This window comes from Dromiciops gliroides, chromosome 6 (genome assembly GCF_019393635.1).
Source record: "Dromiciops gliroides isolate mDroGli1 chromosome 6, mDroGli1.pri, whole genome shotgun sequence".
Taxonomy (NCBI): domain Eukaryota; kingdom Metazoa; phylum Chordata; class Mammalia; order Microbiotheria; family Microbiotheriidae; genus Dromiciops; species Dromiciops gliroides.
Window position 1 is genome coordinate 102529988 of NC_057866.1, and position 25157 is coordinate 102555144.

General features: G+C 38.4%; 1 protein-coding gene across 5 annotated transcripts in view; it reads right to left on the minus strand.

Annotated features, from left to right (window-relative positions):
• The window catches only part of PCGF3 (polycomb group ring finger 3), a 129940-nt gene that overhangs the window by 39439 nt on the left and 65344 nt on the right, over positions 1–25157 (minus strand). For all 5 annotated transcript variants that reach the window (XM_043970584.1, XM_043970583.1, XM_043970582.1 and 2 more), the window contains 3 exons: positions 11935–12052; positions 7259–7355; positions 2661–2716 (listed from right to left, as the gene is read on the minus strand). In XM_043970584.1, coding sequence (XP_043826519.1) covers positions 2661–2716; positions 7259–7355; positions 11935–12043 — 262 coding nt within the window. In that variant the 5' untranslated portion in view covers positions 12044–12052. The remainder of the gene's footprint in view (positions 1–2660; positions 2717–7258; positions 7356–11934; positions 12053–25157) is intronic.

Here is a 25157-nt window from a genome sequence, read left to right on the forward strand (position 1 = left end):
ATGCTAGTGAGGGAGATTTTCCAACTTGAGAGGAGAAAGGCTCTGAAACGTCTAGGTCTGGACTGCCCAAAGAACAGATAGTGTAAAGGCTTGTACACCCCGATGTTACAATCCTAGGGTCCCCTCAACTCAATTTCAGGAGAAGACAACATATAAAAAGGAGTTAAAAAGCAGGGGGTGGGGTAGGGAGGAGGCACTGGCATGGAGGCAGTGAAGCCCAGAGAATGGAGGCTGTGGGAAGAGCTCACTGATGTGAGAAGAGGGCCATGGGGTGTGGAGAAGACAGCCATAGAGTCAAAGGGAGGAGAGGTAGCTGAAGCACGGTGCTGAAATGCAGAGTACGAGTTTAGAATTAACTTCCATTCTGGGATAGGACCTGGATGTAAGTACACAGAACCCACCGAAGGAATATGGATTAAAGGATAAATAGGAAATAATTGAAAGAGCACTGGAATTAAGAAGGAATCGGGGGCAGCTAGGTGGCACAGTGGATAGAGCACCGGCCCTGGATTCAGAAGGAAGCCAATGAGGTCAACAGTCAGAGTGGAGGAGGGAAAACCAGAGAAAATATCCAGAGTGGAGAAATGGAGTGTCTTGTTCATGCAACACCTACAAAGCCAGTGTCAGTGGATTGAGGGGCATGTGTCAAGGAATAAAGTGTAATAAGACGGGAAAGGTAGAGGGGGCTAAGCCAGGATGGAGTTTGAATGCCCAAGAGAGCTTTTTCTTTTTTTGGTGAGGCAATTGGGGTTAAGTGATTTGCCCAGGATCACACAGCTAGTAAGTGTCGAATGTCTGAGGCCAGATTTGCTCCTGACTCCAGGGCCGGTGCTCTATCCACTGCACCACCTAGCTGCCCCGAGCATTGTTTTTAATAAAAGTATTTTATTAAAGTATTTTCCAGTTACATGTAGAGATAGCTTTCAGCATTTGTTTACATAAGACTTCCAATTTCAAATTTTTCTCCCTCCCTCCCCCCCTCCCCCAGACAGCAGGCAATCTGATATAGGTTATATAAATATCCAAGAGAGCATTTTGTATTTGCTCCTGGAGGCACCAGGAAGTCACTGGGATTATTGAATAGGATAGTGACATGATCAGACCTATTTGCAACATGAGACTCTACAGAACTGTATTGAAAACTGTATTTCTGTATTGAAAAGGCATACGTTTATTAAGTATCTACACTATGCAGAGCACTGTGTTAGCCTCAGATAAACCATGCTATATGTATATTCTTAAGGAGTTTATAGCTCAACAGCTGTGCTACACAGCCTCCACATAGCTACAACAGTTTTTAATTTTTTAATGAAATCTACCATGTCATTACTCTACTAAAGAAGCCTCATGCCTTGCTTTTGCCTGAAGGATAAGGGACAAACTACTGCTTGGCATTTAAGGCCTTCATAACCTAGCTGCAGTCTACCCTTCTAGGCTTATTTCCTATGAATCTTCTCCATTCACCCTCTATTCTGGCCATACTGGCTTACTTAATGTTCTACAAACTTGGTATTCTGCCACCCATCTCCATACCTTTACATAAACTGTTTCCCAAGTTGGAAACATGCTCCTTCATCTTTGCCCCTTACAATTTCGAGCTTCCTTCAAGATTCAGCTCAACTGTTTTCTCCAAGAGGAAGATGCCCTTGATCTCCACCTCCATCCCTACTTGTTAGTGTTCTCTCCTTACTCAAGGTATTATGTTTGTAGTAGCACTTTTTGTGGGAATCAAGAATTAGAAAAAAGTGGGAGCCAAGTAACTGCAGGAGATCTGGAAAAACCATATATGGGTGTGATAGAATATGAAAAATTCAAAGAAATATGCACAGGCTGGGACAAACAAATGCGAAGTGAAATAAGCAGAACCAAAAGAATACACAAAATGACTACACTGGTGTAAATGGAAAGATACTTAAAGGGAGCCCAAATCTGGATATTTTAGTAATAATCCCCAGGGGCAGTGGATGAAACATACACCTCCTTCTCTTGGCTGAGACTGCTTAACTTCAGGGCCCTAATGTTGCCTAGATTCATCACACTTGTTTTTCTGTAACTGTTTTCCTTTGTTATGAGGGAGGGGTTATTTACCAGACAAAGTGATCTTCTACAAATGACTGATGTGTGTGTGTACCTACGAGCACGCGCGCACACACACACACACACACACACACACACACACACACACACACCATCCATCTCTTCCTGCTATACCTTCCTAGGTACTATGAATTTCTTCTTTGTTCTAGCACCTCAGACAGAGCCTTGCAGACAGTAATCATGTAATGAATGCTTCTTGGGCTGGACTGTGAGAACACAACTAGGCTGATATAACTAGGTGAACCTACACTAGGTGAATTACACTGACAGGATGGTATAGGATAGGCAGAAGTCAGACTAACAAGAAGAAACCCAAAAAAGAACATTTTTGTGCACCTACAAAGTGATCCTAGAGATAAGGTCTTTCAGTAAAAATAGAGGTTTCATTATAAGACAGATTATAATAGAAGAGTGGCAAGTTCCGGTTAAATATCAAATTATAAGAGGTTAAAAAAAATCTAACACCAGAGATCAAGAGAAAAAATTGATGAGAAGAAATTCCATGGCATTTCTATTAGTAATATATCTATTTTATAACTAAATTTTGACATACTAAGACTTACCTTCTTGGAGGCCTGGTACCAATTTGTAAACAATATCTTGCATTGTCCTGTCATGACTGGCAAAAAAAAAAAGCAAAAACAAAATTGCAATTAAAAAAATCTTGAAATTACATTAAGATGCCACTTGCAGTGTTCCTTTTAAATTTCCTTTTCTATCTTGCATTGAGCAATATACCAAAATCACAAAAGTTTGGCTTTCTTGGTAAAACTGTAACTTAAATTTACTTGGAAGCAGCTATTTTTGGCACTGTAGAAGAATCTAATGGGATGCATCATGTGTTTCATTTTTAAAAATTTACAAGTCATAAACACATTTGTGTTTTTAATAATTATAATTTGTTCAGAACACACTGTTAAATGAATATTTTATAAAAGTTAGGGATCATGCATACATGAAAATTCATTTGAGTTATGGATATAAAATATGAAAGAGCATTTTACTCATCTAATTTCTAAATTATTCTAGGTTCTGAAAGGGAAAAACAGAATTGTCTTGAAATATGTATGTAGAATCACATCACAGTCCAGAGTTGGAAAGCCCTTCCATAATTTCCACTAGTAGGCATGCCCTGAGTTGATACAGTTCTGTAATAGCACTGGCAGGACATCACGGACAATGAAGCCCCCAGTGTTTTCTGATGGTCATTGGATGACTGTCTGATTCCTATGCTCTTCACTTCTATTTGGGAAAATCTCTGTACACCTATCCATGGTGAAAGACACTCAGCATTAACTAACTTCAGTAATGAAGGGGACTACTCTTTGGCATAGGACACTGAACACTTGTCCATACTTGTTTGAAGTATTGATAAATTTTGTTGATTTTTCCCCCTTACAAATTTTCTTTGATATATATATATATATATACACACACACACACACACACACACACATATACAAGGGGGGGGGGGTGTCTCTGAAAGGACAAGAGAGATACTAGGTGAAATTTTAGCGATGTTTAAGAAAATCCAGTAAGGTATCAACAAAAATTTATTATGAAAACCACAAAAAACACCATTCATCACCTGTGAGATTTCAGTTCTAATTTCAAAGTGTGATTGTCATGAGAGAAGGGAGAGGAAATAAACATTTATATAGAGCCTACTTTGTGTAAGTGCTTTACCGTTAACATCTCATTTTATCATCACAACGATCCTGCAAGCTAAGTACTTCGATTATCCTCATTTTACAGTTGAGGAAACTGAGGCAAACAGAAGAGACTAAGTGACTTCCCCAGGGTCATACAAATCATAAGTGTCTGAAGTCTTCCTGACTTTAAGCTTGGTGCTCTATCCACTATACCTAGCTGCCAAGTGCTATATAAGAGCCAGTTGCCAAAAATTTCTTAGTATACAATTTTGTGAAATATACTAACTTTAATGAGATATAGTAAAACTTTTGTGATCTGGGCAACATGAATTCAACCCTTGTTATATGTCAATAAGCTGTTTAAAAACCATTCTCAATATGCTACTGCTATTAATATTCAGGCATGCACAAAGTACTCTGAACCAATAGTGTCATCATACCTTCCATGAAAGTACTGCAGGGGCAGCTAGATGGCGCAGTGGATAGAGCACCGGCCCTGGAATCAGGAGGACCTGAGTTCAAATCCGGCCTCAGACACTTAACACTTACTAGCTGTGTGACCCTGGGCAAGTCACTTAACCCCAATTGCCTCACTAAAAAAAAAAAAAGAAAGAAAGAAAGAAAGTACTGCAGAAAACACCCAACTTGAGAACCTGATAATTACCAGGCCTCAACAATAAGAGCTGCCACTGGAACCAAAAGTCTTAGTCATACCCCATAGAGCACATATAGGTACAACACCAAGGAGAAGAATAGCACGGGCCAACTTTTAGTTGCATCAAGAAGAGTAGGTTTAACTTAAAAAGCTCTATTTAGGTGATTTTTTTTCCTATAATACCCAAATTTGTACTTTCAAAGGTAAGGGTTTAACTTAATATGAAAACCTGCAAAGACAAAAGAAGTGATGAAAAGTCTTATCTTCCATCCCCATCTATCTACCAACAAGCATATTAAATTGCAGAGTAGAGGGATACAAATCTCTGCTGGTTAATGGGATCCACTGTTGTTTCAGGTTATGAGTAATCCCCAATCTTTCTAATGAAACAAAGGTTTCTGCTGACTTCTTAAGATTATGTTACATAGTTTCTGTCCTACTGTGATCTACTTAAAAACTCTTCTTTAAAGCGTAATTCACCCAAAGATTTATGGATGTATCAGTGTACACAACCTCTTGAACAATGTAAATTAACACTCCTCTACTACCAGATAGACTGTCTTCTTTGAGTTTTCGTGGCCACAAAAAATCTGTCACCAATATTTTAAAGATGAACCTTTGCAAACTACACCAGTTTTCCAGCACCAAACACATAATCAATTGATCACAAAGATTTTCCAAAGCGGTAATCTGCCAAAGTCCACACTGTTGCCATAATCTTCATTTCTGTTCACTTGGGTTCGAAGAATTAACTTTACAAGCAAAGAATAGGTAGGGCATGGTTCATCTGACAAAGACTAGGCGGAGGGGTTAGTGGAAAGCTCAATGGTTCAACTGTGTAACAGGACAGTCCAAGCAGCTAACACATCTCAGACAGTATTATTAAGCACGGCAGGATGTCCTGAACAAATAAAGTGACAGTGCACTTTAGTCTGCCACAGTCAGACTATATTGGTGGTGCTGTGTTCAGTCCTGATAGCCACATCTTCGGAAGAACATTGATAAGATAAAAGGTGTTAAGAGAAGAGTAACCAGAATGCCATACAAAGAATGGATGTTTAGCCTAGTGAAGAAGTGCTGGAGGAACATTCACAGTAGTCTCTTTCTCAAGAGACTGTTCTTTAACCACTGTCTGTCACCTCACCCCTAGGCATAAGATAGAACTCAGAAAAGCAGCAATTCATTTCCGTTGTCTAAATTAAGGTAGATTTTTAATGCTCTGACAGCATCCTAGCCCATCCTAACTTCTGTTCCCTGACTTTTCATTTCCTCACCCCTAGACACATTTGATGATTCTTTAAGAAGATTTTAGAAAGGTATCACTTGTGGCCAAACATATATGGTTGGGAGGGCAAGCACAGTCAAGATCTTCTTTGAAAACCACATTTTAAGATACAGAAGCCATTATATCTAAAGAGAGAATACTTGCATAACAAAATTCAATTGTACTGAATCTGTATGGAGAATTACAAATTTACATTTCTACCATCTTTAGTTTTGATACATTATCTTCTTTCTAATTCTCCATCTCTTCCTAAAAATCTCCATTTTGAAGAACTCAAATCCACTTAAAACCTAACCGATCAAAAACAAAGCAATTTTCTTTTTCTTTTCTGCTGCCACCAATGATATTATTATTGTAGTCTTCCAGTTGGGAAGTTTAAAAGTCAACCGTGCAAGTCATACAGTAGATTCATCTATGGGACTTGTGGTGAATTTGGGCAATCCAGGTCAATGAGTCTAGATGTGTACTGGGACAGAAGTATCAGTAGCACCAGGTAATTAATGGCTGGGCAAATTCACAAGATAAACTTAGGGACAGGTGCAGGTGTTAATGTGGAAGGACTTCAAAAACTAAAGAGTACCTGCTTCCACAGGTGTCGCCATGGACACTGAAAGCACCCTGCATATCAAGGACCTCATTTGTGTCTGAGCAGGTTCTCAGAAAATCTCCCTCTCCTCCTCTAACCCCCCACCCCCACCCCCACCCCCGCCCTGCCTTGCATTTAGTAATTGGTTATGGAAATGAAGGTAGGAGTCTCATGTGTCTTGCCCTAGTACCTTATGAACTATTCTATGGCCAATGGGTAAATGCTAACGGACCGACTCAATGCAGATGTGAAGACACAGTCACTGTCATTCCTCAAGTTCAAGTGAGGACCAGGAATAAAGGACAGAGGTTTAAGAATTGTCCACTTCCTGGGATGTAAGAAAATAAGGCATGTGCAACTGCAGGCAAGGGTCTAGTTATTGAACAACTTTCTGGAAAGTAGACCTAAGGGACTCGCTCTCAGCAAAGTCCTTCTAGAAGGTCAGAACCTACTGAACCTTTTACATTAAGTTTTAAATACTGTGTAAACACAAAAAATATTATAAACCTAAAAAATTCAGTCAAAATTAACTTCTCAAAAATAATTTTTTCAATTTATTTTAAAATATGAAATGCTAAATCATCCTGAGAACTTCCATTTTCCAATTTAAATTGTTATTTATTTGGATAAATATTTGTGGAGTGTGAGCAGAGATTACTTCATCTTAAAGGAAGAAACTTTGTATTTCTTTAGACAAAGAGTCTTCATAACCCACAGTGGTATGCCCTAAGCAGTAGAACAGAAAAGAGGGCACTCGGCATATGAATGACACCTGTATTTTAATCCACACCAGGACAAAATACTTGACATAAAATAATTAACAACAAAAGGATTTGGAGATATGTATATGAAAAAAAGCCACAAAAGGATTGAGGTATACATATGAAAAAATGTATATACATGAGTAATTTTTACCAAACCAATACGCTGCTACCAGTCATTTCCATGCACTAACAGCTTCCTATCTCATAATGTGTACTTACCCAATGTATTGCAGTGGGTGACTCTGATGAATAACGATTCTACACGTAGGGCAAGTGTTATTTTCTTCCAAATACTTTACCAGGCAACTTCTACAGACTGTTTTCAAAAGTATATTTAAAGTTAGAAAATAAAATTTCCAAATTAGAACAAGCTCATATAAACTATTATGAATATCTTTAAGTGCCAAAAAACAAGCTACTGTGTATTTCTAAAGATTTGAAAAGTTCATTCTTCAAATTTCACATGCATACCTCATTCCTGGCTTTGGGCAGGAAATGATTTGACCCTCTATAATCCCTAAGTTGACAGTGAACAAAAAGTCTGGATCAATAGCAAAGCCTTTCTCCTCTCCTCACTCAATCTACTTTGTCTGCTTTTCTGTTTTGGGGGTGAAAGGTGAAAAATGGAAGAGAGGGGCAAATTGATTAAGGTGTGGGGAGGAGTGACAAGGGGCATGAGGGAATGGGACTGAAGTTTCAGAATCTGAACATTTTTGTTGTAAGATTATTTTTAAAAAGCATTTTCACTTAGATCAAGACTAAAAGGTCATAACCCTTCCTTTGACCTAACTGAAGACTTAAGTAATTCTTTCAATGGTGTGGGTACTGGTTCAACTGACCAAGACTTCTGCCCCTCCACACTTTAGTAGACTCCAGGAGGCACCTCATCCTGTAGCTCAGCTGGTCCTTGGTGGTCTTATATAGCCAGACCTAGTACAGCTCTGGCCAAGGTGTGTATGATACTGGCTTTACCTTCAAGAATCAAGCAGCAGAATATTCTGGACTGGTTAAAGCGGAGTCAACTGAAATCATTTTGACCAAGCTACCCCACCCACCAGCATCTAAAAACATAACTAACCTAAAGGTATGTCCAAATGAGTTTTATCTTCCCTATCATAATTACCAGAAAAACATTTCTAATTTGCTTTTTCCATTTTTACTCTCTGCAGGATAGGGGTGGGAAGTAGGTTTTCATCATATTTTAAAAATCTCATTTTAAAAATCAGTTCCCCAGAATCCTCACTGGCATGTTAACAATCCTTAAACAACACTTAAAATTTTGAAGTTAAACAGTGACATCTACCTTTCAGTTAAGATAATGCAAAAAAATTTTCAATCGCAGTACAAGCTGAAATTTCAAATGATCAAAACAAATGGGTTTATGAAGCATTAAAACACATATGAAAAACACATATGAATATGATATTAAAGAGTATTTATTTGAACATGATACTAAAGGGTATTTATATCCTACTTTATGTTCATGAGAAATTGTCAGGGTCACCTTGATATGAAGTATTAATATCAATTCCTACTGACTGAGACATGTGGTTCTTTGCTACCCACTCAAGTTGAGTGGCCAATAAAAGAAGCTGTAAGCAGCTGAGTTACATGAAGCAGCTGCTATCCAGAAAAGCCAAGGCAAAAAGACCAGCTGCTAGGACAATGATGCCAAGTTCAAGGCTCTCCAGCACTATCCCTCCATGACCATTTTTAAGTGCCTTAGACCTCTTGTCTAACCATTTCCTGTTTCCTATCTTTTCCATACCTTATGGTGCTTTTTTTCCCTGTTAACCCTAGAGAAGGCAGGGCACATTGTTTCTAATTAGTTTTTGACCCACAGTGGTTTACTTACTATGTATAAGATGATATTGGGGTGGGAGGAATAGTGCAGGGCGGTGGTATAAAGCAGTGGTGTCAAACTCATAAAACAGGAGAGGCCCACCCCGAAGGCACATATTGATTTAGAAAACCACATTATCTGCTTTATTGTCTTTTTATTCAGTTTGTTTTGTTTTGGTTTTTTATCCAGTTTGTTAGTATTTCCCAATTACTTTTTTTTTTTAAGTGAGGCAATTGGGGTCAAGTGACTTGCCTATGGTCACACAGCTAGTAAGTGTTAAGTGTCTGAGGCCGGATTTGAACTCAGGTACTCCTGACTCCAGGGCCGGTGCTCTATCCACTGCGCCACCTAGCTGCCCCTCCCAATTACATTTTAATCTGGTTCAGGCTGCACTGGCAGAGGTATGGGCAGATGGTTGACACCTCCGATTGAAGGTGTGAACTTTGGCCCCTTTTGCATGTACCCTACCGATTCGCCATTTCACTGTGCTTGGTGTCATTTGCAAACCTGAAAAATGTTCCTCAATTTCCCCTGTAGACCATCTACAAAAACAGGTCCAATGGCACCATGTGCCTATTTCTCCCACCACTGATGTCACAGTGAAAGCAGAACTTTGGAATCAGCTGGTTCAACTCCATTCTTGTCCAGATGCACATGCTGAGGTCCAGAGAAGTGAACTGACTTGCAGATGAGTCAGGATTAGAACCTAGAGATTGTGACTCAGTCTTGGGCTCTTTATACCACATCAGGTAGCCTCTTCCCCTAGATTGTTCATTTGGCCTCTAATATCGTCAAGTCTTTTTGACAAGTCTAAATCAGAGCTTATCAATCCTGGATACCAATGACTATGTAACATTTAGAAATTTTATTGTTGTGTCTAATATTTTCAATTGTAACTAATAATAAATGTTAACTCAAATGTATGGCATATTAGGATTCCTATTAAGCAATACATGTATTACATTAACTCTGGATTCCATCCAGTGCAAGAAAAAGTGTGTTGTGTAAGGGTGGGGCGCACACAGATCAGATTCTACCTTTCCCTCCTTTCACCAGCTGACGTGCCACAATAAAGAGGTCCAAGTAAATCTTAGATATTATGTTTTCCCATTATGCCATGGCTTGCTGAAGCCCATCACAAAATATACCTTACAGGTCCTCAACTCATGTCCTTTGCTCCAACAATCACTAATTTCAAAAAACTTCTGGTTATTCTAGCCTTCCAACACAAAGTTTTGCATTTAATAAGGGGTTTCTTCTTCCCAAGTGCTCCTCATCTGCTTGCTCAGAAATGCAGAGGGGGGTGGGGGGAGAAATCCCCCGGCACCTGACTCTTCCCTCAGGTCTTAAAGCATGCCTGGTGTTCCTCATACACGTTTAGGAAAGTAGAAAATCTAACCCAATGAGAGCAAATTCCCAGTCTTTTGTGAGGTCACATATAATACAATCCTGAATTTCTTCTTCTCCTAATCTCTCAAACTATAAATGTTTTTAAAATGACTAATAGGTTTTAGCATCTGAAATGCACTTTTTTCCAATTGAAAAGCACATTTTAATATATTAACAAATTTATCTAGATCCTAAATTTGGGGGCAGCATGATATAGGGGAAAAATACTGGACTTAGAGTCAAAGACACATCACTGACTATTCAATACCAAGCAAGTCACTTCCTTCAAGACAACTGAGGAAATTAGGGAATCTATAAAAAGGAAAAGAATGCTTGCACTGCTTGTTTTATAGGGTTGTGAGGAATGGCCTTGTGTTAAGCATAAAGTGCTACAGAAATATGTGCTATTATAATCATCCAAAGCAAATCTGTTAACCCTGGATCTGATTAAATTATGACTACTAATTCCCTTGGTTCACATGACATGAATACCTTCAATAAACTAATAGATTGGATTATTTGACTCTCCAAGTTAGGAACCATGTTTCCTTTCCCTCAATGTGAAGCTTAAGTGTTAAGTGTTCCTACCAGGGGTGTGCTGGAGCTAGTTGGAGCTAGAAATGATTGTTAAATGTCAGTGGGATTATTTGGAAACTGGCAAATGTTGTCAACCAGGGCTTGATTTACTGTCTACACTTAAAAAGTGATGGGGAAAATGTTAATAAATCAGATTAAACTTAAAAGTGTACCCTGTGTACTTTTTTAAAAGTCCTGGAGGCCCAGCTGGTAAACATTTAACAGCACATCCTCAGGTCCCTCTACCTTTATTACAATTCTCATTTTGACTACCATGGAAAGAAACCTCACCAGGGTTTCTTTGGAACTTTTTTTATGAACAAGAATCATACCGTCGGTCCTTTAGAACCCAGGTCACTTGTCAAAACTTTGGGGTCATCAAGCCCTCAATTTTTACTCTAGACTCATCAAAACAATTATTCTGATGATGGGTCTGTCAGTTCAAAAATATTCCGCATATATTTTTTCTAAGACATCACATTTGACTTTTTTTTTTAAATTGGATATGGGATTCTTCCTTAATGTGTTCTGTTACAAAGGGCTATGTCTGTTAACCAGTTCTTTAAGAATTAGGTCTCTCTGCTTTCTCCCATGTGTCAATTCTGAATGTACTTTCTATACTAATGGGTCCAACTGCCTGTGGCTGGCTTTTTCCCCTAAGTAATTTACTTAGAAATTATTTAAACATCACAGGTTAACTAATTTCTTTAAAATTTCATGCATAATAGCTTCTGCACATTTTATATACAAGTGACTTAATTTCTCTAATTTCTAAATTTCTGTAATGATTTTATAAAGACAATCCTTGTCATTACATAATTCAACTTTCTTAAATGTATGGCTTTAATTATTTTTTATTTTCCCATTTGCTGCTTCTACTACAAATTACTACTAAAATGCCATAAAACCAACTCCAGTCATCTTTCCCATGCCCTTCCACTGTATACTTTGGAATTAAAATAGTACACTTTTTTCATACTTGGCTCAATTATCTCCAGCATGGAATGATCTTTAGCCAGAAATTAGAGACCTACATCACTTGAGCTTTTAGAATTTTTAACATTCTAAAGTTAAGTTCTATACATACAGGTATGCAAACACTCCGTTACAGTGGTAGCATCAATTAGGTATCCATTGCACAGGCGGCATGTGATATGGGCATTGATGTCCCAAAGCTTAATCTTTCTGGTCAACATCTTTGGTGTCTGTAAGAGGGAAAAGAAAAAGAATTAATCAATGAAGATCTGGAAAAAAAAAAAAAAGTGAACGTCTCTGTGAATCAGCTGAATAAATGTGATTCAGATGATTCCTTACTCTATCTCATTTCAACACTGCTACTCGGGCATGCTAGAATCCTCTGTCACCAAGAACCAGAGATAGACTTTAATCAGGTACAGACCAAAGGAGAGCAAACCTCTTCCGACAGTACTAAAAGGGGTAGGTAGCTTATCTGAGACACACTGAAAAAAAAAGAACACTAAAGGTTATTCTTTGTATCAATGACAAGTGTCTTCTATGGAAAAACAACTATCAGAATATTAGCTTTTTCTTCCATTAATTTAGGAAGATTCATGTTTTTCTATAAACTTTGGGAAAGATTCCTATTATCATAATATTTTTTGAAAAAACACTATCTACAATTGGAGTTACTAATCTAGATGTTGCTTAATTTCAATTTATAGCTATTTGGGTTTTTTGTTTTTTTTTTTTCGTGAGGCAATTGGGGTTAAGTGACTTGCCCAGGGTCACACAGCTAGTAAGTGTTAAGTGTCTGAGGCCGAATTTGAACTCAGGTACTCCTGACTCCAGGGTCGGTGCTCTATCCACTGCGCCATCTAGCTACCCCCAATTTATAGCTATTTAATGATTTAAATGGCATGCCAGAAATTTGCTTGTGTGCTTTCTTTAATATAAAAAAAGGACTGTAGTCCATCAGTCAGTAGTCAGTTCAGCAGTAGAGCTGGCTTTTAGGCTGGGCCATGTGTTTAATCACTGACATCCTCTTTCTCGGTAGGGAAATTAATTTTTTCCCTTACTTAGAAGGTAAGTGGCCCTCTTGCAAACTGAACCCATTATCACAATGAGCTCTTTTAACTTAGGTTAACAAAATTAAACACTGGTGCTCTTGCACCAGGGCATCCTCTTTGTGCTCCTTCTCCTCCTTTCCTAATGCCCATCTATGATCATTTAAAAACTCCTCCTCCTTTAAGGTTCCTAGGACTGACACAGCCATCTAGGAACCTTCCAGGTCATTCGCCCTCCTTTCTTTTCTCTCTCAAAAATAATCTTTTTGTTTATCTCCATTTCCAAATAAACCCCCTTTCCTCTCTCCTCCACAGAAAATCATCCCTTGGAACATTAATGGTGAATTGCAGGAAGGAAAGAAGGGGACTGGGGAGAGAAGACTGATGGAACTGCATGCTAAAATAATTGATAAAGACGGAACAGTCCTGGAGTGACACCAAAGTACGGTATAACAATTACAGAATCTTAAAGCTGAAAGAAACCTCAAAAGTGACCTAATCCTGACCATAACTAGCAGAAATCCCATATATGACAGCCTGGAGAAGGGACTCTCTCAATCTCCACTTGAAACTTTCAGTCATGGAAAATTCTTTCCTTCCATGCCAGGCAGGCCACTCTACCCTTGAGCAGAAATCTGGGATTGCATTCCACTTTATGCTTTTTCAAATCATTTTTTATATACGCACATAATTATATTATAAATAGTAATTCTACATATAAAATTATAGATAAAGAGAAAGTATAAGTAGACAGAACAGTTATTATTATCTCCATTTTAGAAATGAAAAACTGAAGTTGAGTCCAGTAACATTAAGTGACGTGCCCGGTCACCCAGCACTGCAGCTGGGGCTTCAAGACAACTGTTTGCCCTCTAAGCCTACGCCCTGTCCTTTGCACTCTGTGGCCTATGTGCTGCCCTTCACTCCAAAGATGTGCCAGCCCCACCTCTTGGCTTGAATGAGGGGAAGTCAAGAAAGGAACAAACTCTGGGGAAGGTTTTAAAGGATACAGTGTGACAGAGAAAAATAAACTTCAGTTTAATTAAAGGAGGCTAACAAGAAAAAAAGTTTGAAGATGTATGAGATATCTGTTTATAAGCACAGTAAAAGGATCCACCCCAGTAGGGCTGGGAAGGAAAGATTCCAATCCCAGCTTGGTTGCTTCCTCCCTGTGTGATCTTAGGCTTGAAAGGGCTAGACTAGATAACAATTCATCTTCATACAATGCTTTGGGATTTACAAGTACCTCCCTCCCAATGTCTCATCATCCTGCAAGATTAACCTCAGCCTTGGTACTCACACTATATCAGTACCCCCTCTCCCTCCAACAACTCTCTGATAAGAGGGCAGGAATATAGAGTTCTGCTCAGAACACCCATTTAAGGAGGATGCCCAGACCAGCCATCTCTTTATTTACACCCATTTAAACTCCTTTGGATTTCTCCATCATGCTCTGGGCTAGACTTGGTGCCTTTTCCTCCCTCTCCTCCCCACTCTTCAGCTTCCTTTTGTGTATTGTCTTCCTCCATTGGACTGTATACCCCTTGAGGGCAGGAACTCTTTCTTTTCCATATTTGTATCCCTAGAACACAGCAGTGCCCAGCACACTGTAGGCACTTAAATGTGTACTGATTCACAAGTATTTTTCAAAGAGCATATCTATGGTCACACAGTATTTGAACCTGCCTCCTGATTATGTCACACTTTTAGAATATTTTATGGTGATTATTACTAAGATCCCTTTCAACTCTAAAACTTATGATTGCATTTTCTCAGTAGTAAGGAAAAGAAAAGATGAAGGAGTCTGGGATTTAGAAAAGGTATTGGTAGGTGCTTGATTGTTGAATAATTTAACTACTTGTCTATCTATTTTTCAACTAAGAAATTTGCTACTTTTCTAGAAATTTAAGATCACAAATGAAAAGACTTAAATTATCATGTAGCTTATGGATTAAATTTGAAATCACAGAACTTGTTTTTGCAATTATCTTCCTGATTAGCATTAGAGTTTAGATTTTGGCTCTGTTCCTTAATATCTGTGTGATATTCAGCAAGATGTGCTGTTCCCCACTGGCCATGCCACACCACCCTACACCACCCCAAAAAACAAAAGAGGGAGGAAAGAAACACAAAGCACAGAGAAGATTAAGAGAAAAGAGAGGAGGGAAGGAAGAAAGTCAGAGAGCAAGGCGAATGGATGGAAAGAGAGAAGCTAGGAGGGGATCCATTCCCTTTCTATAAAATGCCAGAGTAATACTAAATAATCTCAAGGTCCAGTATGACTACAGTGATCCAAGTAAAAGACAATTCAATGCAACAAATAATTTATCAAGTACTTTATGCATAAGGTCCCCTACAAAATATCATTCCAAGTATTACCTCGGGGGGAAAACACCATCTTTGAATGTTAACTAAAAGTTAAATCACTGGATACTGAGGATAGACTAAATGTATGTTTACATTTACAGTAGTCACTAGGGGTCATGGAATTTTACAACAGGAAGAAAGCCTTTATGTATCACTTAGTCCAACCTTCTAATTTTTAGATATCAAGAAAATCAAGTCCAGAAGGAGTGAAATGAATTGTCCAAGGTCACCCAGGGCACAAGTGGCAAACATCAGGACAGAATCTCAGCTCTGCTGGCTCCAAATCCAAAGCTCTTTCCGCAGCATCACGTGACACCAGGAAACTGCCTTTGGAAAGAACAAACCTGGCCAAGTTCTATTCCAGTAGCTAGATCCATGGAGAGACAAGGACCGCGCAAAGTTTTAGAAGGCCATCACACTGTAAATCTTTCATACCCTGCTGAGTACTGCCCATTCTAAAAACCATTTCTGATTCAAGCATCCCACAAATTTTCCATTTTTAGAACTGCATGACTCAAGTTAGCTCATATTCCCCATTTTGTACCATGTTGATTGAAGGCAAAACTCCTTATTAACCTACCAGATTATTAAGGAAAATGCTACCTTTATCATCACCACCACCATTATCACCTAGCTTTTAAGTATTTATTATATGCTAGGCACTATGGTAAGAGCTGGGGACAAAAAGGCAAAAACTGTGGTCCCCTGGCCTCAAGAAGCCCAGATTCTTGTGAGGGGGACAACAGGCAGACAATGAAGTACAGAGAAGCCAAATCCAGGGTAAATCACAGAGAAGGCTTCCCAGAGAAGGTGGGATTTGAGCTGAGTTTTGGAAGAAACAAAGAGTCAGAGGGGAGGAGGCCTGTGGGATAGCTAGTGAAAAGGTAAAGATAACTCGGGGATGGATGGAATGTCTTAGGCAAAGAGAGGCAGTGACAGTGGACTATGGAGTCCTTAGAGGGGAATGAAATGTAAGAAGAATGGAAAAGAAAGGAGTCAGGTTGCAATAGTTTGGCTTTAAAAGCCAAACAGGTTTGATTTGATTTGATTTGATTTGATCCTAGGAGCAATAGAGAGGCACAAGAATTTCCTAGGGAAGAGACGTGGTCAGATCTATGCTTTAATAATATTACTTAGAAAGCTGAGTGGAGGATAGACTAGAGTGGGAAGAGACTTGAGGCAGGGAGATCAACCAGCAGGCTACTATGATTATCCAGGTGAGGCCAGGTGAAGAGGGTCTGCACCAGAATTTTCCTCATGAGAACTCTAAAGAGTAGATAATACAGGGCGGCTAGGTGGCACAGTGGATAGAGCACCGGCCCTGGATTCAGGAGGACTTGAGTTCAAATCTGGCCTCAGACCCTTGACACTTACTAGCTGTGTGACCCTGGGCAAGTCACTTAACCCTCATTGCCCGCCAAAAAAAAAAAAAGGTAGATAATACAAGATTATTATCTCTAGATTAGTGATAGACACAGGGACATAACTTATGGGTTGGTACGGAGAATTCCCTGATGAATAAAATTCCTCTGCTAACAGTGCAGGTGAGAAGTTTCTCTACTTCTAGGAGAGAGCAGAGGTATCAAACTTCCTTGCAAAACTCCCCATTGGGGCCAAAGCGGATTAAAATGTAACTGGGAAATATTTAATAAAATAAGCAAAAGTACAACACAGAGAATGCTATTTTATGGCTTATCCATTTCTGTCTAAGTTTGACACCACTAGCCGAGAGCACTTGGTAGGTGTGACCTGCTCAGGGTCACGCAACCAAGTGAGCCCATGTTTTGAGGCCAAATCTCTATCCACTACACGATTTTATTAAAACAAACAAAAAAACAAACTGAGGCTCAAAAAAATTAAGTAATTTTTTTTAACCTACATTCACACTATGAGAGAGAAGCAGGTCTTCTCAGCTTCTCACACCAAATTCACTGATCTTTCCATTGTGCCAAAGTTTTTAAAGCAGAAAGCTATTCATATATTGCCATTGCTACCTGGTTTTCTGACCCTAAATTCATCTTATATAACGTCTAAAAACTATGTTTTCAGAGGACTTTTTTTTTTTCTATAAAAATGTGATGTAGTAGCAAAGCCTGCTAGACTGGGAATTATACTTCCCAAATGTTCATGACCCTCCTCCTGAACTCCAGACTCCTGCCTTACCTCCAACAGTGACAACACGTCATCCCTACCTGAATTAGGTTTCTTCCACTTGGTTCCAGAGAGAAGAATGAGGCCCAGCTCAATATGGAGAAAAAGAAAGCTTTCTAAAAGTAGTACAAGCTACCTCATGTGAGAACAAATTCCCTGTCACTGGAGGTTTTCAAGCAGAAGGTGAACCACTTGCTAAGGATGGTATAAAGATACACAATCTGGATAAGGGGCGGGGTTGAGAACTGAGCTTCTTCAAATTATTAAGTCTGAAAGAACACAATCTCAATTCCAATTTTGGACTTCAAATCATTTAGGCAGGACAAAAATACAGAATTGCAGAAGCTTAACTACTGTCAAAAGGGATAGAAACCAACAGCATAAGGGATTTATGGGAAAATTTTCTGACATCACTGTCAAATAGGTCATGGAGGAAAACTGAAATCTTTTAAAGTCTTCATAAAATAAACTCACATTTTTGCTAGCTGCACCAAATCTGAAGCTATACTATAAAGCGGCAGTCATCAATGAAATAGGTCAGGCACAGGAGACACAGTAGTAAATGACTATAGTAATCTACTGTTTGATAAACCCAAAGACTCCAGCTTCTGGGATAAGAACTCAGTATTTGACAAAAACTGCTGGGAAAACTGGAAGACAGTATGTATCTTACACCGTATACCAAAATAAGGTAAAAATAAGTACATGATTTAGACATAAAGGGTGATACCATAGGTAAATTCAGAGAGAAGGGAATAGTTTACTTCTCAGATCTATGGAGAGAAGAATTTATGACTAAGAGATAGAGAATATCATGAAATGCAAAATGGATGGATTTTGATTACATTCAATTAAAAAGGGTTTGTGGAAACAGAAGTAATGCAGCCAAAATTAGAAGGGAAGCAGAAATCTGGGAAACAATCTTTACAGCCAGTGTTTCTGATAAAGGCCTCATTTCTAAAATATATAGGGAACTAAATCAAATTCATAAGAATGCAAGTCATTCCCCAATTGAGAAATGGTCAAAGGAACTGGCAGTTTTCAGATGAAGAAATCAAAGTTATCTATTGCCACATGAAAAAAATGCTCTAAATGACTATTAATTAGAGAAATGCAAATTAAAACAACCCTGAGATACCACCTCACAGCTATCAGATTGGCTAATATGACAAAAAAGAAAAATAATAAATGTTGGAGAAGCTGTAGAAATATTGGAACACTAATGCATTGTTGGTGGAATTGTGAACTGATTCAACCATTTTGGAGAGCAATTTGGAACTATGCCCAAAGGGCTATGCATATCCTTTGCCCCAGGAATACCATTACTAGGTCTGTATCCCAAAGAGATCATAAAAAAGGGAAAAGGACTCACATGTACAAGAATATTTATAGCAGCTCTCTTTGTGGTGGCAAAGAATTGGAAATCGAGGGAATGTCCATCAATTGAGGAATGGCTGAACAAGTTGTGGTATATGAATGTAATGGAATACTACTGTGCTATAAGAAATGATGAACAGGCTGGTTTCAGAAAAACCTGGGAAGACTTAAGTGGACTGATACTGAGTGAAGTGAGTAGAACCAGGAGAACACTGTACAACAGTAACAGCAACATTGTGTGATGATCAACTGTGATACTTAGCTTTTCTCAGCAATACAATGAGTCAAGACAATTCCAAAAGACTCATGATAGAAAATGCTCTCCACATCCAGAAGAACTGTGTAATGTGAATTCAGTTTCTACTTTTGTTGTTGTTTTTTTGCTTTTTGAGTTTTCCCCTTTTGTTGATTCTTCTTTCACAACATGACTAATGCAGAAATACGTTTAATGTGATTGTACATATATAACCTATATCAGATTGCCTACTGTCTTGGAGAGGGGGGAGAAAGGGAAAGAGGGGGAAAGATTTGGAACTCAAAATCTTAATATATATCTTTACATGTAAATGGAAAATAATAAAATACTTAAAAAGAACAAATTAAATTAAATTAAAAAACAAACCCACATTTTCTAGGTTTATATGTGCTACTGTCTAAGGAGGAAGATAGTCTAAATTTCCTACCAAGATCCTGCCTAGCCCAAAGATTCTCTAGGCTGTCCAGAGATTCCTCATGCTGAAATACTAAAAAGGAGATTTCAAATCTTAAAAGACAGTAATAATCTCTGACCACAAGAGGGCAGATTGCATTAAGCTGACAGTTCCTTGCCATCTAGAAAACTCTTCAAGGATATTCACTTCATTCAGTTCTAGGTTTGTGCTGCTTTCTTCATCTGGTTGTTTTACATGTTAAATTTATACAAGTTCAAGGTAAAGGTCATCTGCACTCTATCCACTGCCCCACCTAGCTGCAAACATCTCTATGAAGAGACACAAGGCAAAAATTGGGGATCTTGCTATGAAGAAATTACGAATCTTAGAGGAAGTTGTCATGCCATATTAGTGTTTGTTTAAAGTAAGAGAAAAGTTACCCATAATCTGATACATATACTAAATTTTAGGAGAGAATATTTCAAAGAAATCAGAAAACAATAGAGAATATCCTGGTAGCCTAAAATTCTAAAAGCCAAGTAAGCCTAGGAATGGCACAGGATATACATAGGGATGAATCTCCCAAATGCTTACACACTTAAAGGGATCTACGATTTCATTAACTTGGAAGTATCCTCAAATGATGAAGATTGCAACCAATCTATCAAAGTCCTTCTCATAAGTTCAATACAAGTTGTCCATGCAGCACGCTGGAAGCTTTCCACAATTTATCCTGACATCACTAGGATACCAGTTGAGCAACATGACTGTCATCTCATGTCCTCTTTATCCAGTCCATATTCTCAATGGTGGCACATTTTACTCCTCTTCTTCAAAGTTTCTTTATATGTTACGGCCTTCTCACCTAAACCCAGCTTTCCATCTGTGTGATAATCATTTTTTATTCTTCAAACACTGTGATATTCCAAACTGCTGTAATAGCAACAACAGGGGAATGTTGGTATTAAGATGAGCCCATTCTTTCATGGCAAGCTTAGGGTCATTAGAGTGGCTCAGCAATTTCCTAAAGGCAATTTAGTTTATTTTCCTCTTGCTCAACTCTGTTTACCTGCACCATCTATCACAGATTATATATATATATATATAAATATATATATATATATATATATATATATATATATATATATATATATATATATATACACATATCTAGGCAACAAAGATTCTTTATCCACTTTTCTAGTCAGATTCCTTTGGTTCTACAATATCCTGGGGCTTGATAAAATCAGCACAGTATCATGTGCAAAGAGGACTGCCTTTGAAGAGACTCCACCATCCATAAGGAATCCCTCTTTAACTTGGACTTCACATTGAATATTCTCTATTCAAACACTCCTGGCAAGCCTAGATCTCCCAAATACTTGGCTTAACATTCATAATAAGACAATCGCTGAATAGGGTTATTTATGTTATTTCTCAAGGAATCTCGAATGATTTTAATATATGGATAGGAAAAAACTTGTTGGAAAAAAAAAGCCTAAAAAAGAAGTATCTTATAATGTAATGTTGTGGGTTTTTTCATAATCAGCAACAAATACAGTGGAATATAATAGTTTATATCTTTAAGTCAGTTATAAAATGGTATATTAAAAAAAAAAGTCTTGGCAACTAGGTGACATAGTGGATAAAGCGTCATGCCTAGAGTCAGGAAGACTTAAGTTCAAATCCTGCCTCAGGCACATACTAGCTGTGTGATCCCGAACAAGTCACTTAACCTTGTTTGCTTCAGTTTCCTAATGTGTAAAATGATCTGAAGAAGAAAATGGCAAAACTACTCTAGTACCATGGAAAAGAAACAGGGTCATGAAGAGTCACACATTCCTGAAATGACTGAACAACAACATGGTCTGCTGTTGAATACCACTTGAAAAAGCCTCGTTCCATACCTTCACTGAGAATTCCCTCAATTCATACATAGATGATTTTTCAAAGATTACGGATAGACGGGAGAGTAGGCATATATGTTAGTGTTTATCAGTGTTCTCTCAGTTGCCATTTTTGGTACTGATATTCTCCCACACCTATGGAATCTTTCTTTGCTTCAAATACTTTGTATACTGACCTCTCAATGGCCTCACAACTATGCCATTTCCAGCACAGATCTCCATTATTTCCACTTAGTTCGTCGCAGCTGCTCTGTTCCCTTTAAAGTCATTTCTATCTCTCCTCTAAGAACATCAGAACTGTGAAGGTAGGGTCCAAGTAGAATGGGTTCCACTAGTCTTTATGGGAAAAAGTCGACTATAATGATTTTTATAAAACTTTTCCATTTCTCTTGTTCGTTGCCCTTAAATCTGGTGTCCTTAAATGCTTCTGGGACAATTGTGCTTAGTAGATAGAATGTCTTACCAAGCTTTCTTTTTAAAATAGTTTTACTCTCCACTATCTTGTGAGGTGATACTGTCCATAACTGTCCATCACCCTTCTTCATAACATTTTACAAACAGGTTTAAATTCTAAAGCTGGCAGCCTATGGGATTTTAGGCCATAGGATCCTCTCTATTCTTTCTCTTGTTTCTTTCAAGTTTTCTCCAATAAAATCTAGTTTATGCATCAAATTATGGCTGACTTTTCTCTCACTGTTAACAAAGTAGCAAGGTTACTTCCTCTAAAGCTTCATAAATTATTCTTTGGAAGCAAATTCCTTCCCTGCCATCTTTCTGTTTGGGATTTTTTGGGGGTTGTTCTAGTTTTCTTGTTGTGGAAATTATACTGATTAAACTTCCACATAAAATTATCATTGGTACCACTGTTATGGCCATTGTTCATTAGCTATTTTGATTGTCAATTATTTTTAAATAGTTCAGGATTGGGTTATTTTGATTATATGTCATGTCTTTAATCATTACTCTTTTTGCTTTTTATTAATTCTGATCTTAGCTATGACAAATCAATGGTCTAACTATACAGACAGCTGCTTCAGGGATAACTCCCACATAAATAGCATTTTTTTTCTTTTCTGCTAAGATAAATCTATTCCATTTTTTTTCCTTACCATATTATTTGTATCATGTACAATGCCTACCAATTTTTTTCTTGAAAGAATTTTGGGGCTTGACAATCTGGTGAAGATCACGGATCCTTTGTTGCACACATTCATAATTGAGGGAAATGCTCAGTTTTGGCCAGGTTAGTGAAAATAGTACTTAGCCGGTTTGTATCCTAAAGAGATCATAAAAAAAGAGCTATGGTGCTGTGCATGCCCTTTGTCCCAGAAACACCTCTACTAGGTCTGTATCCCAAAGAGATCATAGAAAAGGGAAAAGGACCCACATGTACAAGAAAATTTATAGCAGCTCTCTTTGGAGCGGCAAAGACTTGGAAATGGAGGGGGTGCCCATCAATTGGGAAATGACTGGACAAACTGTGGTATATGAATGTAATGGAATACTATTGTGCTGTAAGAAATGATGAGCAGGGGGGCAGCTAAGTGGGATAGTGGATAAAGCACTGACCTTGGTTTCAGGAGGCCCTGAGTTCAAATCCAATCTCAGACACTTGACACTTACTAGCTGTGTGACCCTGGGTAAGTCACTTAACCCTCATAGGAAGGAAGGAAGGAAGGAAGGAAGGAAGGAAGGAAGGAAGGAAGGAAGGAAGGAAGGAAGGAAGGAAGGAAGGAAGGAAGGAAGGAAGGAAGGAAGGAAGGAAGGAAGGAAGGAAGGAAGGAAGGAAGGAAGGAAGGAAGGAAGGAAGGAAGGAAGGAAGGAAGGAAGGAAGGAAGGAAGGAAGGAAGGAAGGAAGGAAGGAAGGAAGGAAGGAAGGAAGGAAGGAAGGAAGGAAGGAAGGAAGGAAGGAAGGAAGGAAGGAAGGAAGGAAGGAAGGAAGGAAGGAAGGAAGGAAGGAAGGAAGGAAGGAAGGAAGGAAGGAAGGAAGGAAGGAAGGAAGGAAGGAAGGAAGGAAGGAAGGAAGGAAGGAAGGAAGGAAGGAAGGAAGGAAGGAAGGAAGGAAGGAAGGAAGGAAGGAAGGAAGGAAGGAAGGAAGGAAGGAAGGAAGGAAGGAAGGAAGGAAGGAAGGAAGGAAGGAAGGAAGGAAGGAAGGAAGGAAGGAAGGAAGGAAGGAAGGAAGGAAGGAAGGAAGGAAGGAAGGAAAAGAAATGATGAGGAGGCAGATTCCAGAAAAACCTGGAAAGACTTAAGTGGACTGATGCTGAGTAAAGTGAACAGAACCAGGAGAACACTGTACACAGGAACAGCAACATTGTGTGATGATCAACTGTGAGCGACTTAGTTCTTCTCAGCAATACAATGATCCAAGACAATTCCAAAGGACTCATGATAGAAAAAACTCTCCACCCCACCTACCCCACAAAAGAACTATGGAATCTGAATGCAGACTGAACCATACTATTTCTACTTTTTTTCCCTTTTTTGAGGTTTTTCCCTTTTGTTCTGATTCTTCTTTCACAACACGACTAATGCAGAAATGTGTTTAATGTGATTGTACATATATAACCTATATCACACTGCTTTTCAGTCTTGGGGATGGGGAAGGGAAAGAAGGGAGGGAGAAAAATTTGGAACTCAAAATCTTATAAAAACAAATGTTGAAAACTCTCTTACATGTAACTAGAAAAAATAACAACTCAATATAGAATGAGAAATATCTGATTAGACTATAGTTAACAGGAAAAGGAAGTGAGAATTTTAGTAACTAAACTATAAGCTCAATGTGAATCAATGGTATGACATGGTAGCCCCAAAGCTAACTGGATCTTACTTGAATACCTCAAGGTTCAGTGATTCCATCTATGGAGTTATTTCTTTCATCTATGCAACATGTAACATCTATGTAACATGCTTATTAAAAATCCATTATTCAGGAATTAACCATCTGGTGATAAGTTTCTCTGTTAGGTCTCTGGACAATGGATAGACAATCTGTTAGGAGGTTTATACTCTGATCCTTTCCAGCTTGGAAGGCCTGCATTCCTCTGATATAATCAGGAATTGAAGGTCATGTGCACAACATGATTGAGGCAGTGAAATAGGACTTTAGTGAAGGAATGCAATCTGAAGCTGCATTAATGGAAACCTAGCATCCAGCATGAAAGAGATTACAGCCTCACCATTATGCTCTGCCCTGGTCTGGCCACAGCTGTAATGCTGTATTCAGTTCTCTATTTTGAGAAAGACACTGAGAAGCTGGAATGAATCCAGGAGAAGGACTGGAATGGTGAAGAACATTTAAATCCACATCCTATAAGGATTGGATAAAGGAACTAGGAATGTTTCATATGGAGAAGAACTGACTTAGAAAAGGGAGAGACATACCTTTCAGTAATGTATGGAAGAACAATTCAGATTCCTTTGCTTGCTTCCTGAGGACAGATGTAAGAACACTGTATATATTGCAATAAGATCAATTTCAGCTGAATTTAAGGGAAAACTTACTAATAATTAAGAGCTGTCCAAAAGTATTATTACTAAGAAGGCAGTCAACGAAAAAATCTTCAAACAAATAAAAAAAAAAAGGCTTCAAACAAAGGTTGAATAATTATTTGGGGGAGGGGGAGAGAAGATGTTTAGGGAGTCAGGTATCAGTGGGACTGGATGACCTCTGAGGGTTTTTTCAATTTTATGATTCTAATCTAGAGTCTAACAACATGTAAAAACAGACACACAGAAAATAGAGGACTCAAAGAACTTAATGAAAAATTGTTTAAAATACAAGTACCCCCAAAAAATGGAATGGAAAAAAAGGCAAAGAAAAAAATAGCT